The sequence below is a fragment of the Opisthocomus hoazin genome, chromosome 2, assembly GCF_030867145.1.
Source record: "Opisthocomus hoazin isolate bOpiHoa1 chromosome 2, bOpiHoa1.hap1, whole genome shotgun sequence".
Classification (NCBI taxonomy): Eukaryota; Metazoa; Chordata; class Aves; order Opisthocomiformes; family Opisthocomidae; genus Opisthocomus; species Opisthocomus hoazin.
This window is the reverse complement of record NC_134415.1, coordinates 130179360-130196576: the sequence shown is the minus strand read 5'-3', so window position 1 is coordinate 130196576 and position 17217 is coordinate 130179360. Positions and strand designations below refer to the sequence as shown.

Here is a 17217-nt window from a genome sequence, read left to right as displayed (position 1 = left end):
CATCAATGTAACGATGTCCACCGGTTGGCTCAGGAATGTTGTTCGTCTTCCTCGGGTTGGTTTCGCGGGCTGCTGAGAGGTGAGGAGAGCTGAGAGCTATGCTCTGCTGTCCCTGTGACCCTCAGCTGTCATTGAACCTTACGGTGACTCGACGTTCTCCGCTGTAAAACATCTACTGCCTGCCTGGGAGAGCGAGCCAAACCAAGGAAAAGATGAGCAAAATGCCACAAGCCTGTAACATTTTGGTTACCGAGGAAGATTTGTATTACACATTAGGAAAAATCTTCTAACTTTAGAAATGGTTGAGCACTAAGCACATTATCCGCAGAAATTACGGAACATTTCTCAGGAGCAAATCAGCTCAGATCTGCCAGGAAGGTTCTGATATATTTGATCTTAATGCAGAGGGAAACATCAGGTGACTTCTTCACGTTATTTTCCAGCTCTTTCTGTTCTACCATAAGGTGTTTGTTAGTCAGCAACTTGCAGTGGGAGGTTCAACTTCATTGAGTCCTTGGAGATGCAGGAAGGGAGTGGTTTTTAGGATCTGTGTTTGCTCTTCATGCTTGTGAAATGCTTTGAGATCTGCGAGTGCAGGCCCCTGGCAAAGGCATTCAGTAAAGTTCACAACTGAGACGCAGGCAAGATCTTTTTATTGTCTGAAAGTTCAAGTGCTTTGGCTCAGGGTCATTGCTGTATATCTTCAGAAAATGCAAGAGCAGCCATTTTATCCTTGCTACACAGTGTCTTTCTTATTTTGCATTAGAGCAAGCTATGTTCCTCCTTAGACATGCATCATACGCAAGCTTCCTATTCTAATCAGCTGTAAGCAAATCCCAGTTGTTTGGCAGATTGCATGCAGTAAAACATAATGCTGGGAGGTCTGTCCAGAGTGCTTGCCAGACGCTGGGCTCTGGAAGGATCCGGCACCTGATGAGTTACTTTGCGTTTTCAGGGAGCTCAGGTGCTCTTTGTATCTTTGTGTTCTCTCTCCCTCTTTTTTTTTTAAATAATAAAAAAACAGATCTGTGGGAGGGGCAACTCCTTGCAGCAGACTCCAGATAAAATTTTTGTATCTGCCAAGGTCAAAATAACTGAAATGAACATTTGCAAAAGGAGCCTTGTCAATCTGACCTGCAACAGCACTGCCTGGTGCAATAAACCCCCATTTTAAGAACGGGAATTCTCAACTAGTCCAGATACTCTCCTGCATTTCTCCAGGACCGGTTGGAATACTTCAGTGTTCTGTCTCCCTGCTCATGAAGCTGAGAGGCAGGATCCCATCCTGAATATTATGACGTTGTCTTCTTGTAAAGTCAAAGCAATTGTCATGCCTATGGGACTGGAAATCTCTGTTGAGTGCCCAAATGCTTTCAGTGAAGATGTGAAAAGGCATCGTTATTGCTTACTGTACAGGCTAATGTCATTTTTGCTGGGTCTAGTAGCCCCAGTGTATGGAAGGATCTAAGACCAAATTTACCTCTTAACCTATCGTTTGCTTTGAAGAGCATCTGCTGGCTCCTGCAGGAGTCTCCTAGCTCACAGCCCCCATACTTCATAGTGTGGCCCTGAATGCCAACTCGTGCAATGTCCAGCTGCCCTGCTTGCCCTTGCAGTGATTTCACGTCGCCATCCCCAGCATGTAAAGCAGTGTTGGTGCATTGCCTAGGGAGAGGAGGTATGGACACAACCTCAATTCAGCCTGAGTTCCTACTAGGAAAACATGAGTGTGAGTGACATGGCAGGTCTGAAGAGCACCGTGAACTGTAGGCTGCTTACTATCTGCCTAGGTGAACCTTTAAGAGCGGATGTGTTGTCCTAGGGTGCCTTTTCCAGCTCCATTTTCTGTCCCTGGTACAAGGGCTGACTGTGTGATGCATGCAGGTCCCGCACCAGCGCTGTGCAGTTCTGGGATGTGACTGAAGCTTCAAGGCTTGGCAGTAACCCCGGTGGCGGTGATGATGATGGTGTTTGTCATTTTTTCTGTCTGTCCTCTCCAGTCTGTGACTAGTTCACACAAGGCTAGCAGCCGTGTGGCTGTGGACAAAAGGTCTTACCTCCTAGTCTGTATTTTTTTTAAATCCTGCATTTGTAGCTGTGGGCATTCTTAATGTTCACATAAATATGCAATTCCTGCTAAATGCTGCTAAGGTCTTCAGAGTACTTCGGGAGAGCTAATTATACCTAGTTTCATTTTATATGCTAAAAAGTGTTTAAAAACTGGAGGTCCCTTTTGCCTGAGTATCCTGAGAACGAATGAGAGAGAACATTGCGTTTACCACCCCGTGATCATTCATTGTATATACTGCTGTCAGTGTGCTGCTTATTTATCTCCTCTCCGAACTAAACAGTCGTTCTCTTATCTCTTCTCAAATGGCAAGTCTTCCCTTGCCTCTAATAATATTCATTATCACTCTTCTCTGGACCATTTCTATTTCTGCATTCAGTTTTTAGTGAACCTGGGTAGGTAAGTAGGCACAGGAGCAGAACTGATTACCATGTTTCCAGGGTGAATATTTCAGCTTATACAGGCAGCTGAATCCGATTCCTACTGTTCTCTGACCTCCAGCCTGGTTTTTGCTGATCACTTTTATGTATTGATTGAGAGTATGTTTTCTTTGAGGAGTCCATAACAATATGTGTGTCTTTTTCTTGAACAGTTATAACTGATTTAGAACCAGCCACATGTGTGAAAAGTTCAAATTTGTTCTTTTCCGTGCGCATTGGCCTGCTTTTTGCAGAGATAGCAAGTGAAGTTCAGTCGTGGGAGTGCTTAGATATTCTTGAAATTCACAGCAATTATCTGCCTTATTTGTGTCCAATATAAATAATTCACTTTCCAGAACATTATTTAATGTCACTGTTAACACCAGTCATTTTAGGTCACAGCTGCTCTGAGCCAAGGGCTTGTATTCTGCTCATACACGGAGCCCAGTGCAGCGGACTCCCTCTGATCACCTTGAGACCTTTAGATGCTGCTTGCTGTAAGGACAGTGTAAGAGTGTAAGTCTCGGCTGTGGGTTCTCTCTCTTGGAGCTTTCTGCTGTGCCAGCACTAGACTTTCTGTCACCCTTCGTGCTGTTCTTCTTCCTGTGACTGTGCTGTTTAAAGTACGCAGAACTGAATAGTAACAAAAAGCTCATTAATCAGCTACATCATTATTTTCTTACCTGTTAACATGATTTCAGGAGGCAGGGAAAGTCATGGCATACTTGTCACAGAAACCATGTGAACTGGACCCTGGCACATTCAGTCTGTATTTTGTGTAGCCATTTTAGAATGACTGTTCACTGTAGGCTGGCTGGAACGAAATTTCTTGATCATATTACAACACATGTGAAGATGATGTGCTCTGGTGTGAGGGTATAACAGTTATACTCTGCTCTCTCGAAGTCTGTACTGAAGGAGCTTGAGACAACACTGGGATGTGTGCTGACTCTGTGAGCAGACTCGTGGGACGTTTAGCAGACAAGGCAGTGGCAAACAGCTCCCCGGGCAATGACAAGCGCAAGTGACTGTAAAGCTGTGATCGTTCCCACTTTGGCTATTTTTCAGCCTCCTTAAAGTCCTGAGAAAGAACTAGACAGCCCTGAGCTGCCAAGGAGGGTTGTTCCAGGTCCAAGTTCAGCTGAAAGGGATAGTCATCGCTCACGGTGAGATTCACCTGACCTGTACGTAATACTATCCGTGGAATAAACCCACTTAAGTGAATTGCAAAATTTAGCTTCTTGACTGATCTCAAAAGCGTTCGGAAGGAATTAGTAATCAGGCTGGCACCTTGTCACCTCTTGCTTTGATGCAGCCAGCTGTCAGCGTGGAGTACACGTGAGCACCGTCCAGCTCGAAGCGCTGTTGGATTTGCCCGTTTCTGGAAGTATGGAAAGGGTTCCTGCTGACTGTTGCTGCACAGAGCCTCTGAACTGAGTCCAAACCTACCTCAGTGAGAGGAAATTCTCTGCCATCTAGTAACAGATGTGAGGTCTTTATACAAGTAAGGAACAGGGTAATTACAAGGAGAAGTGAGGGAGGAAAATTTCTAAGTCAAACTCTTAAGTATGTTGCGTCATGTATTTATGGGCTCTTGGTCAGACTGTGGAGCGCTTTACACAGACTAAAAAGAAAGCTTTATCAGAGAACCATGTGGGCTTTAACCACAAAAGTCAGTACCACATCCTTTTTTTTTTTTTTAATTTTTGTAGTCCAGGATAGCACAATTGACCTTTTTTTGTTTGATTTTCCTTTGGAACATGCATAAGTTTGAATTTGTTTTTAATTCTGTGCTGTGTGTGAGGAACTCTGTCAACAGAATAGGAGACATGGACCTGTTCCAAAGAGCTTTTTTAATGTGATTTCCTTATAAAGAAAAAAGAATGAGAAAATAGGGTACACAAGTACAAAACATATAGAAAAAGTCATCTGATTTGTTGCTTATCATGTACATAGGCTGGCGCTCTTTCAGTTTCTAAATGCTCCTTGGTATCCTCTTAATCACAGGACTGTTGGACTGGGACTTCCAGTTTCACGTCCAGCTGCTCTTTTTTTCAGTCAACCTTTATTATATCCTTTTCAGAAACTGATTAAATTCTTGTGCTTAGAAGCAGGTCTAGCCGAGGGTACAAGAGCCCGTTGGGACTGGCTACCCAGCAGACTCTTACTGTCTCAGCGGTTAGAAATCTAAGTTCCCAACATTGTTTGCGACCAGTATGTACCCATCCATCTTGGATTAATATTGTCAATTAACAAAAATAAATCCTTACTTGCATCTCTTTTCTCCAGTGTTGGTCCCTTTCATGTATTTATGGTAAACCGTATCCTCATCTCAGCCTTGAGGTTTGCTCAGGTGAAACATGCTGTATCTCTTGCAAGATAGGCTTTCCGTTCCTCTGTCATCCTACGACTGCTCTCTGAGCTGCTCAGTTTTAAATTCATCTCTGTTGAATGTGGGAGCCCAGGGTTGTGCATAGTCCAGGTGAGGTCTCGTGCAAGTATTTGAACGCTTTTCTTTCTGGTTTGGCATCCTCAGCTCTTTCAGGCTTCACCTCTTTGGTGGTTTTGTTTGCCTTGTGTCTTTTGGTCATAGTGACTTAACAGAAAACGATCTTTCCAGCTGACAGTCTCTTTGTGTATATGAGAAGGAGCTGTTGGTCCAAAAGTGTCTGACCTTGCATACTGCACTGTTAAATTTATCTTTTTACTTCTTGCCCTTAGGATTGTCTATTATTTTTTATGGTACTCCAGTTTCCTGTATTGACATGGCTTCTGACTTTGTCATCAGCAGATTTCATTACCACATTCAGACTTTCACAGAATCACAGAATGTTCGGGGTTGGCAGGGACCTCTGTGGGTCACCCAGCCCAACCCCCTGCCGAAGCAGGGTCACCCAGAGCAGGCTGCACAGCACCACGTCCAGGCGGGTCTGGAATATCTCCAGAGAAGGAGACTCCACAAGCTCCCTGGTCTGCCTGTTCCAGGGCTCCGTCACCCTCAGAGGGAAGAAGTTCTTCCTCGGGTTCGGACGGAACTTCCCAGGCTTCAGTTTGTGCCCGTTGCCCCTTGTCCTGTCGCTGGGCACCACTGGAAAGAGTCTGGCCCCATCCTCCTGACCCCCACCCTGCAGATCTTTAGAGGCATTTCGAAGGTCCCCTCGCAGCCTTCTCTTCTCCAGGCTGAACAAGCCCAGCTCCCTCAGCCTCTCCTCGTAGGAGAGATGCTCCAGTCCCCTAAGTGTTTTCATTCTTAAGATACTCTAAAGATGATACTTGAGGAATATCACTGATAGCCATCTTCTAAGCCATTATTTTACATTTTCAGTCCAGTTCTTAGTTATATGTTTCCTTTCTACCCTATCTCATAATTATACTAATCTTTGTGTTTTCCAAAATTATGAATAATTTCCCATTTGTGACTGTATCGAACGCTTTAGTGAAGACCAAAAATGATAAGAATGATTAATGTTTCTAGATGCAGGACGTACAGTCAACAACTCTTTGGTTGCTTTTAGAGCATTACTACCAGTATAGTTTTAGTCACCCTTCGTGAAGAGATGAGACTGTCCCCAGGGAACTCGGCTGTTCTGAGGTGGAGTGGAAATGACATTTAAGAGGAAGCACGACAAAAAACATGGCTCATGACAGGGAGCACAAATCTTGGTGTGAGGAGCTGTGGATTCTTTTCACAGCTCTGCGGCTGGTTTCTTGTGTCTGTATCTCTTAACTTTGCTTTTCTTCTACCTCTAAATTCATTTAATAATACTAAAGAACGCAATTTCAGGATACTTTTAAGGGGTTTCTGATCTGCTTATAGAAAGTACTCTTGAAATAGAAAGCATGGTGGGTGTTTTTTAATAAAGTAATACTCTTACTGTTTCAGCGGTTAGAAATCTTAAGTTCCCAACATTGTTTGCGACCAGTATGTACCCATCCATCTTGGATTAATATTGTCGGTTAACAAAATATAAATCCTTACTTGCATCTCTTTTCTCTAGTGTTGGTCCCTACAAAAGCATGGTGGGTGTTTTTTAATAAAGTAATACTTCTGAGTCCTTGGCACTTTACTGTTCCCAAGGTTAACTATTCATAGTGCTATAGGCAAAAGCAATGATAAAACTCAACTCTTTCCTTCCCTTATGGATGGTGAACGGTCATTGAATGATCTGTAGCAAAGAAATAAAAGTATACTGCTGCTGACTTGCAGAAGTGGTATTCTTCAAGGAGCCGCAAAGCTACTTCATCGCTTGAAACTTCCCTTAAACCTTCTTTGCTGTGATGTCTGCAAAGAACCTCGTGAAGCCGGGCTTGGCACCGTAGCAGCTTAATGAAGTAGCATGCTGGCCTGTGCCGATTGATTGTTTCTTCTCATTTGCTTATATCCATCTCTTGCGTTGTGTCCTGGTTGCAAGGCAGGGAATAGACGTGTGTGAAAAAAAACTCAACCTTTTTCTCCTTTGTGTCTGTATAGCACTTAATACAGTAATAGTTCTGGTCCAGATCTTGAAGGTACCAGGCAGTAGGAAGAATATATGTATGGAGCCCCAAATCAGAAGCTGTGATCCTAAGCCTCTTGACTTGAGGTGCTGCATATCCTGCAAAAATTGGCCTTCTCTTGGCCTGTAGGATCCTTTCATTAGTTCAATCAAATTTTATTTTCTGAAAATGCAGCAGCAGTGGTGGCTTGTATGATTTTAAGCTACTCTGAGCCGAGTCTGGTCCAATACAGGAAATTGAAAATAAAAACTTGTGGATCTTTGAGGGGGAATGCTAGTGATTTTGTTGGAAGTTGTCAGCTCATACGAAGCTTTATCACGAATCTCATGTTGGGTGTTTTTCCTCTCCTGGAGCCTTAGGACAAAGTGAGACTTCAAACTTCAGAACCAGAAGGACTATAACATTTTGAAAAACATGACCTTACTGAGGCTAAACTAATAACAACTTGAGGGACCTTGCTGCTTACATTTGACATTCTGTACGTACATTTTTTGTCATCCAGTGCTGACTGTTGTGTTAAAGCACAATTTTGAGGCAAGGTTAGGCTATTCTTCTAGAAGTACCTTACTTTAGGTGAGCAGAAAACAGAGTTCTGAATCTGAGTTCAATATTTTCTTCAAGAGAAGCAGAGAATGATGTTTTGGGTTGGGTAATATAACACCCAAGTCCTACATTTTGCTCTTTATTTGTGTTGCCGTGTAAAGCCTTGGAATCCTCTGTTGTCTTGCACGTAGCGTCTCTGATAACCACAGTACTGATGATGGTACATCTCGCCGGAAAGGGGAGTCACCACGCGGCAAAACAGCCCTAACGAATGGGTGGGCTCTTCCTGCAGTGCCGGGGCTGATTTCAACAGGGTCTCATCACTTCGTGGAGATGTTTCATCCATGGACTGACCCTGCCTTAGCTTTGCTTGCTTTGTGGGAACTAGATAATCCAGAGGATGTAACTTAAATAACTCTTCCCCTATACAAAGTTAAAAAATGTAGATGAGATGTTTGTTTTGCCGTTGTCTCCATAAAGGTCTTGTTTATCAGTCGGTTACGTCCAGAGGATTTAATGCACATCAATATCCCTGTAGTGCGTAGGTCTCAATTTGAATATTGCAAGTAAATAAAGGAGAGCAAGAGATACTATTATTCATGCTTAGATGCCTTGTTAGGCAGAGCTTTGAAGGTGCTGTATGCTCCTACCAACCGGTTGTTGAAATATTACGGAACAAATCTCGCTTTATCACGTCTTGATGTGTTAGTGACTTGCTGGCTTCAAAAAATTTGCATCTTTTTTTTCCCCTCCCTTTTACTTTGTGACCAATTTAGTTGACTGTGTTAGTCTGGGGAGTCTGCGATACCATTAAGTTTAAGGATAGTCATAAAATTTCAGCCAGTCTGCTGTCAGTGTCTTCGAGGTGCCTTAAGCATGAGGTACCTGTGTGTTTCAAATTGCTAAGAACTCCACATCTTTCTACTCAGAAGAGAGCTGTTGTGCAATTTCAAAAATACTTTTATCATCAAATCCAATTACAAGGAAGAGTAAATCGCCACCTCCGATGTCTGAACTATTCTTTTTTTTAATTGTTAATTATCTCGACAGTAGGGTGCTATAGATTAGGAGGCATAGATTATCTTTTGCAAGCTTTCAGAGCTGTTATAAATTAATTCTGTTTTTAAACAAATTTGAGGATAATATTAATAGCTTGATAGGATTGTGTTGGTGCTTGAGACTGCTGTCAGAATACTGAGAAAATGATTTTTGAAAAGTAAGAAACTTGATGATGTTATAGTAGCTTTGAAGGTCGTACATTTTCACGCACTCCAGTGCAAGGTGTATTTTTGGTGTTTAATCTACATTGCAGAGTAGATTCCTGCTAAGAAACATCAGTAAAATGACTGTCTCGGAGTTTAGGCACTGATTTGTAAAACCAGAATAGAGAGTCAGCTCTATTGAGCGCGTCTTCTTAGTGTGTACTGAAATGACTATGCAGTTTATGTACACAAACACATAGTGATGTGCGAAATGATTGCGATTTGTGTGTGTCTGGTGCTCTGAGTGATCTAGTCCTGTTGCGCTCTCTCCTCCAGATTTACACTTTCCATGAAAAGAAGTACAAGAACGAAACATCTCTTACAGTGAGAGACTTAAAAACTGCTCTCTCCCTGCACAGAGAGTATGGCAATACCCTGGGGTTGAAAGCTCAAGCTGGGAATGAGGTGCAGATTTTTTAAAGAATGGGCATTTTTATAGTTTGTTTCCAAAGCTTTTTTAAAGTTAGGGTAAATTCTGCATTGGATGAAATGCCAAATCTTTATGTTGGGGCTGGGTATCTCTGTAGGTCGTAGCGGTTGTGTTAATCGAGTGTTTTTTCTGGGTTTGGGATTTTTTTTGAAAACTTGTCTTTTGCCTGGATGGAAGGTCTAGTTGAGCTGATGCTGTAGGACTGTCTAGACTCAGGTTTGTCTGCTCGCTCCCAGAGAGCTGTAGCTCCCGTCCTGGGCTGATCTCAGGTGCAGAAGAGGCTCACCAGATGTTTCCTGCAGCAGCTAAACTGGTGGTTACGTTTTGCAGTCCTGGGGAAAAAAGAAGATGGTGTCTTCAGTGTCATTCTTGGCTCCCTCAGAGTTTACCTGTGGAGAGGATATCTTTGAGCTTTAATTTTGCTGTCTAGCATAGAAGTGACTTTGCTGTATATGGTGGGGTGAACTGTTTAGTTGACATGCATGCCATTATTATAGAATCTGTAGAAATATCAGTAGGTAAAATGGATGGTGTCATCTGTTGACCTCGCTGAAAATGGCATTAGTGATATTCTTGGCCAGTGTTTACTGGGAAATAAACCAGTCATTACACCTCCTGATGAGATTACGCTTTGAATGTCACTTCTCTGACAGTCTGTCTCATGCCACGCAGAGATAAGATCTCAGGCACAGATGACAGACTAACTTCAGAAATATTTCCCTTGATTTGACAGCCTGAATAATAGTTCTGTTAAAAGCCACAAAGACTGAAACAATGACCTCTTGCTACTGGGTGATACTACGCTGATAAATATACTAATGAGAGATAAAGTAGGTAACTATATTTGAGTGTTTTATGTAGCTTGTCAGTGGGAAACAGAGGTAGCGTTTGAAGGGAAACTAGATAGGGAGCTGAAATTACAGGCAGCCTTATCAAAGACGAAAGAGCAGCCTGCACTCTCGTGTATTTTGAGACATCAGAGGGTTTGGCAGGGAGCTCATTCCCTGGTGGCAGCAAGATCTTCTGTTCATCAACAGGGGTCAGATGGGAGCTGGGAAAAATGGGGAGTTCTTTTTTTTCCATGCGTTCCTGGGCCACTCGCTGAGCCCATCGCTCAGGCTTTGCTTCTAGCATCGGTTGAAGACGATGCGTGTGAGCTGCCGTTGGAGGAACCGGTCCCAGCTGCCTGTTTCAGCTGTCTCCTGCCCGCCTCCCTTGGCTGCGCAACCACCACTCTTGGTGTGTGTGGAAAGCTGGACCAGAGGAGCGCTCAGACAGAAAACCTTCCTGCGAAAAGGGAATGGAGGAGAGGATAGGACCATTCCTTTTGGTCTGTTCTTAAATTGAGTTAAGCTGGACTGCAGCCTGAGTCTTAGAATCATAGAATTATAGAATGGTTTGGGTTGGAAGGGACCTTAAAGATCATCTAGTTCCAACCCCCCTGCCATCAGCAGGGACAGCTTCCACCAGCCCAGGGTGCTCAGAGCTCCATCCAACCTGGCCTTGAACACTTCCAGGGAGGAGCCAGCCACAGCTTCTCTGGGCAGCCTGGGCCAGGGCCTCGCCACCCTCATGGGGAAGAATTTCTTCCCAATATCTAATCTGAATCTGCCCTCTTTTAGTTTAGAGCCATTCCCCCTTGTCCTATCACTACCCACCCTTGTGCAAAGCCCCTCTCCACCCTTCCTGTAGCCCCTTCAGGCACTGGCAGCTGCTCTAAGGTCACCCTGGAGCCTTCTCTTCTCCAGGCTGAACAGCCCCAACTCCCTCAGCCTGTCCTCGCAGGAGAGGTGCTCCAGCCCTCGGATCATCTTTGTGGCCTCCTCTGGCCCCACTCCAGCACATCCATGTCCTTCTTGTGTTGGGGGCTCCAGAGCTGGACACAGGACTCCAGGTGGGGTCTGACGAGAGCGGAGTAAAGGGGCAGAATCCCCTCCCTCGAGTCTTGAGGAAGATGATCTTCCGTGGAGGAGTTAGAGGCCCAGCAAGGGTGCTGGGATGTTTCACATCGCGAGTGCTTCCTGCACTGATGGAAGTGGGAACCCAGAGACACAAGCAGAAAGTTAAGTGAGGGAGTGAACCTGTAGCCTGCCCGCTCATCTTCAGCAAGCACCCATCTCTGTAGCCTTACCTCCTGTTAATTGCGAAGTAACTTCTCCTTCTTTCAGGGAGATTGGCCTGATGTACGCATGCCTGAGTCACCTCACCGCGAGTGTGTGTAATTCTGCTGTAATAGCTGACCTCTGGTGAATTGTTACCCTGCAACAGATCTGAGCTTCTCTACTTTGAATCACTTCCCCACTTTGAGGCTTTAACCATTCTGTCACGCTGTAAACTAAGCCTTTCCCCGACCTGGGGTCTTTTGAGCAGTGCTGGGTTTTTATCTGTTTGTGTCTGCCCTATGAAAAAGCACCGAACCTGGCCGTCCTTCCGCTGCTCCGTAGCTTGGATCATTTCAAACACTTCCCTGGCAGCTGCAAAGCTGATATGAAGCAGCAAAACTTCCACTGTGGATTATCAAGAACGCTACTGAGGCGCTGCTTAATGCATCTGATATCTAAGCCGGGATAACAGAAGCCGTACAGCCGAGCAAAAAAAGATTGGCAGCTATTGCAGGAATTCAGATAGGGGCACCTTGGTAAAGAGTGGGGAAGAATGCGTTTCCTTCCATTACGGCACCCGGGACTGAGATGGATTCTCTCTCTGTCATTGTCCTAAGCACATTATCCCTGAAAGAAAGAGGGTTTCTCTGAATCTGCAATTTTTCTAGGCTTCAGTGTTATTGAAATGAAACCGCTTCAAGGATATCTACATTCTTTACCATCATGTGGATTCTCATCTCATGTAAATTATTTGGCCACTTTTCATTTTAATCCTCCACTGTCATTTTCTACAAAAGAGATCATTTGGTTTCTTCATTGAAGGTATTCAGCTGACAGCTGCCCTTTGTCTAGAAAGCAGTGTGCCTTTGCAGGATTGACTTGTGCCTCTTCTTCCCCCCCCCCATTTAAGTTCATATTGCTTTGTATTTTTCGCCTGTAGTTTTCAGGAACTTCTCAGATCGTGAACAAGCTGTGGTTTACTCAGACATCCCGCGTTCTTTCCCTGTCCCTTAGCAAGGGTATACCTGGCTGATAAGAAACAGAACTGGAGGCAGATCAATTAATTTCAAAAATCACAGTGTTTTCACAACTTCTACATGAGCAAACCAAAACAATCAATGGTGAAGTCTTGATTCTTTTTTTTAATTTTTTCCCCATGGCTTCTCTATCTTGAAGACTCAGTTACTCTCGCCTCCTTTCCAGATATGTTGGGAGGCTATAAATGTTGTGCTTTGAGTCATGGCGTATCACCCACCAGTGCTGTGAAGACTTTCGAAATAAGTGATGGGAATGAAACGTGAATGGGTTGACGGCATGTGGTGTGGAGGGTTTGGAGGCTGAGGATGAAAATCAGCCCTTATGGTTGAGGTTGTATGGCTTTGGTTACCTGTAGCTATGAGACCTTTTCCTTGAAGACTGAGAACTCCTGAGTATGAGCTCTTCTCTGACAAAACCAGCTTGTGCTCTGTCAAAGGTTAAAAGCACAACACGGTGATGGAGAAGACTATTGTTGGAAACTGAGGAGAAGATACAGTTTTGGGGAGCATGAGCTGAGGGTTGGACAAGTTTGTAGGCAGCTTGAGTGTGTGTGGGAAGGAGGAGGGACGTCATTAATGTGGAGAAGGAATGAGCCAGCAGCTGGAAGGAGAGACAGGCACTAAACTTACCGTGCCAACTACAGAAAGCAAATTTAACTACAGGGGTTAGTTCCTTTCCAGCTCCCCTCTGGCACCCGCTTAGCTCTGCGATCTCCATGAAAAAGTCTCAGTTACCAGGAGAGCTGCCTGAAAATGTCTCAAATTTTTGGTGTTTTTCATAGAACTGGGTTTCAGGATGAAGAGAGTTTCAGGTTTTTAAGTGGGCATCACTTTTCTTGTAGAAACTTTAAGACATTTACATTAAAAAATAAGAAGTTTGTGTTAGAATTGAAAGCGAATGTTTCAGAATTCGTTGTCCAGGTCTGCAGGTCAGCTCCATCCCAGGGGGAGTTCCTGCTAGCCCAGAGAACTGTGAACTGGAGCCTAAGTGTCATTGTTATTAGAAAATGTGAGCTATTTTTGTTGGAGCCAGCCAAAGCGTGTGGCAGTCAGTGGCTTGCTGAAAGGACAGTTTGGTTACATGCCAAGAGAAGGATCGCTAGTGGGTCTTGTGTTTTCTTCATTAATTGGTGTCTCAGTTTCTTGCATCAACATAGGAATGGGCAGTTCAAGTATATACTGTTTCTTAATTTTACATCTTTTGTCATTTATTCCATAAGTGAGGAGTGTAGAGAAAAAGTCTTACGAGGAGCAACTGAGGGAGCTGGAGTTGTTTAGTCTGGAGAAGAGGAGGCTGAGGGGGGACCTCATCGCTGTCTACAACTGCCTGAAAGGAGGTTGTAGTGAGGCAGGCAGTAGTCTCTTCTTCCAAGTAACCAGCGATAGGACAAGAGGCAATGGCCTCAAGTTGCATCAGGGGAGGTTCAGATTGGAGATTAGGAAAAATTTCTTCCCTGAAAGAGTGGTCAGGCATTGGACCAGGCTGCCCAGGGCAGTGGTGGAGTCCCTGGAGGGGTTCAGAAACCGTGTAGATGTGGCACTTGAGGACATGGTTTAGCAGGCGTGGGGGTGTTGGGTTGATGGTTGGACTCGATGATCGTAGAGGTCTTTTCCAACCTAGGATTCTATGACAAAGTTAGGCGTTGTCTAGCAGTTTTATGACTGCAGATGATCTAGATCCGTAATATCGTGTGATAGCAGGGTTTCACGTCCTGGGTTTAGTACATCACTGTGTGGACCCATCAGGTTAATATTTGTACACGTAGTGATGACCTGGATTCCTGATTGGGACTCCAGGCCGTGATATATTCATGTAAATAATAGTGCAGCAGCTTTCAGCAGTGATGTGATGTCTTGGTGTTCCTTTATCTCATGGCACTTTAAAGAGGAAATAGTTCTTGGCTCTGGGCAGAGAGCGAGTTCTCTGTTTTGTCGGTGGGAGAGCCGAGACACTGTCATGAGGATCTCCAAAGCCTGGGGTTACTGCTGAAAGTGGGGAGAAGGAAAATCTCTTGCTGATAATTCAGCGAGTGTTCCTGCTGCTGCCAGGGCCAGAGTTGACAGTACTACGTACTTGAAACTTCCCAGAAAGTAAGTGTAGCCAGGTGTCCTCTTCTTCAGATCTAATGGCAAAACCTCAAGCTGGTTTTTCAGAGCAGGATCAAGCGTAGTGGGAATTGCAGTTATGGTCAGCCTCTCTGGATTTATTTCATGAAAGCAGCTCGGAGGTCCGGGGAAGAAGTAGTGGATGTTTACTTGTAAATGTGATTGCTTCCAGAGCCCAAATCGGTAGCATAGACGTAGCCTGCCCTTCATTTAGTGAAGACAGAGCTGGTTTTGTGGTTTCATTTGCTCCCTAAGCTAGCAAATCAAGTGGAAGTACATGAACAGTGCAACTAGCTGTGCTAATGTGTGGTTTCTCTTAGTCAATGAGTCGCAACTTTGGAATAGGGCTCCGTTGGTGAGCATGGCTGGAACTGTAAATAACACTGAACAAGGGGCTGAAATTCAAACTGAGTTTGTATTTACAGTGAATTGAAACAAACTGAAAGTGAAATAGTGGCATCTGCATTAGTACGACTTATTCAAAAGAAGGTTGGACAGGAACAGTTGCTGTATGGAACAGAATCCAGGTGTCCATAGAAAGTAACTGCTGGGGCCGATCCACCGCAGGAGCAACATGACCGTGGAAAAGAATAATTGCCTAAATGTGCCTGAATCTCCTACTACCAAATGATCTACAGTTAAAGGAAATATCTTATTTCCAACTGAACGTGCTGCTGATCAAAGTTGATCAAAGAATTCTTAGGATTATATGTTATGGACAATCTACACAAAAAAAAAACAACCATAGCAGTCCCTGCTTATGGCATGCTTATCAGAGTCCATTGAAGTAAACAGGACTTTTTGTTGGTTTTAATGCAAATCTGATAAGCTCTGTAAAATGTAAATCAGTTCATTAGAATTTGTAAAGCCCTTAAATGAAGTAAGAGAACACAGTTTAACTTTTATAGGATGTTTACTGCATATAAAGTACAATAAAATCACAATTATTCAGAAGAAAATACGGTTAAAATATGCTATACACAATATGTTGTTCTGGGGGAGATTTAAAATTTTTAGGCTGTGATTTTAAAATAAATGCTAGTCTGCCTGTAGAAGTCTTACTGTATTACTCTGTAATTTTGTCTGTACAATCTTCATACCATAAAGTATGCAATATTTGTGTGTGTTTGTGCATAGTATATATACAAGTATGTATGTATGTGTATATATATTAACCCGGGGGTCAAAATAAATATTGAACAGCTCCCTTATTTGTAGGACGCTGCTTAAGCTGGGGGTGTGTCAGAAAAAAAATAAGTAATAAAGGTAATAAACAAAGGCAGAGGCATGGCCTGTGATATCTTCTGACATGATTCTTCACGGTCTAAACTGATATTCGCAGCGTTGCTTACTTTGTTGTCTCTCCTAGTACAATATTTCAAATGCTGAGGTGACACTGCGAACGCTGAGATAATATTCATTTATCTGAGGCATTTAGGAAGTTTTATCCACTCTGTGTGGATATGAGCATGTGCTAATGCTGCCTTATGCATATACAGGTTTACATAAAATTTACTGCGTCTGTGTTACCTGTGTAAAAGTGATGCACAAACTAGCACCTGACACCTTGTAGTGACGCTGCTTTGGAGCCTTCATGCTGTGGTTTCTGAAAAAAAAAACAACTTCTTTTTTTTTTTGCCCCCCTTGCAGTTACTTCAATGAGAATCAATATCCAGATGAGGCAAAGAGAGAAGAAATTGCAAACGCCTGTAATGCAGTTATACAGAAGCCAGGTGAGGAGCTGCTCATGGTGTCCTTTCCAAAGGCAACTGCAATTAGATCTCAACATCTCTGACTAAATTCGGCAAATCTCATTTTCTGGCTATTACTAACAAATGTAGTGCTCTCAGCTAGCAGTAGGTTTCTTCTTGAGTGTTGTGTAACTCGTGTTGTTCAGAGCTGCCGTACTTGGATGGACGTGACAGTCAATGCAATTTTCAAACCGAAGTGCTGATGTCTGCAACGTGAATTCCCACCATTTGAGATATGAAGTACAAGTTGTGCATCTGAACGTTTCGTTCCTACAGCTTTGTAAATGGCACTGCTAGGAAAATAAATCTGAAAAGTTTCCATTCTGCAGTGATTTCAAAGGCTTTGTACAAGCAGTCAGTAGTGATCTGAGAGTGTTATTACACTCCACAAAAGTGAGTTCTACTGGTCCCATTTTAGAGAGGGGAAATCTTAGGTTGGCAGACTGAAGCTTCCTGGAGACCGATCGTACGGCAGGTCCTCGGAGGAGTAAGGCACACAGCTTTCCCGTCTTTCAGTTCTCTTTACAACTTCTAGACAGGGGTCTCGTGTCAGAATCGGTGTATTAATGGAGGACCTTGTATTTGGGTCAACAAAGTTGTGTTTTCCGTGTTCCTGGAGAAGTCATACTTGAGAGAGGAGCATGAATATTCGGTGTAGCATTAGTGGACGCACCTGCCTTTGCTTACTTTTGCTAACCAAACATTTACATCGTTTTCAGAACTTGTATTTTGGATATATTTGGGTTTCATATAACCAGAATAAAAATTAGTGCAAAAGGTAGCTAAGGCATGAGTCCTGAACATTGGGACGGACACAGGATAGCACAGATCTCAGAGCGACTTAGGCTGGAAGTGACCTCTGGAGATCATCTGATCAGGTGGGACCAGCTTAGGTTGGGTTACTCAGGGGTTTACCTTGTTCAGTTTTGAATATCTCCAAACCTGGAGTTTTTCACACTTTTAGGCCCATGTTCCACAATGTTGAGCACTCTCGTGGCAAAA

General features: G+C 43.6%; 1 protein-coding gene across 20 annotated transcripts in view; it reads left to right on the top strand.

Annotated features, from left to right (window-relative positions):
- HMBOX1 (homeobox containing 1) overlaps nucleotides 1-17217 on the top strand; it is a 128532-nt gene that overhangs the window by 87649 nt on the left and 23666 nt on the right. For all 20 annotated transcript variants that reach the window (XR_012763277.1, XR_012763276.1, XR_012763275.1 and 17 more), the window contains exon 7: nucleotides 16115-16197. Coding sequence is in view for 17 of the 20 variants with exons in the window: in XM_075415060.1 (XP_075271175.1) it covers nucleotides 16115-16197 (83 nt within the window). In the remaining 3 variants the exon portion in view is untranslated. The remainder of the gene's footprint in view (nucleotides 1-16114; nucleotides 16198-17217) is intronic.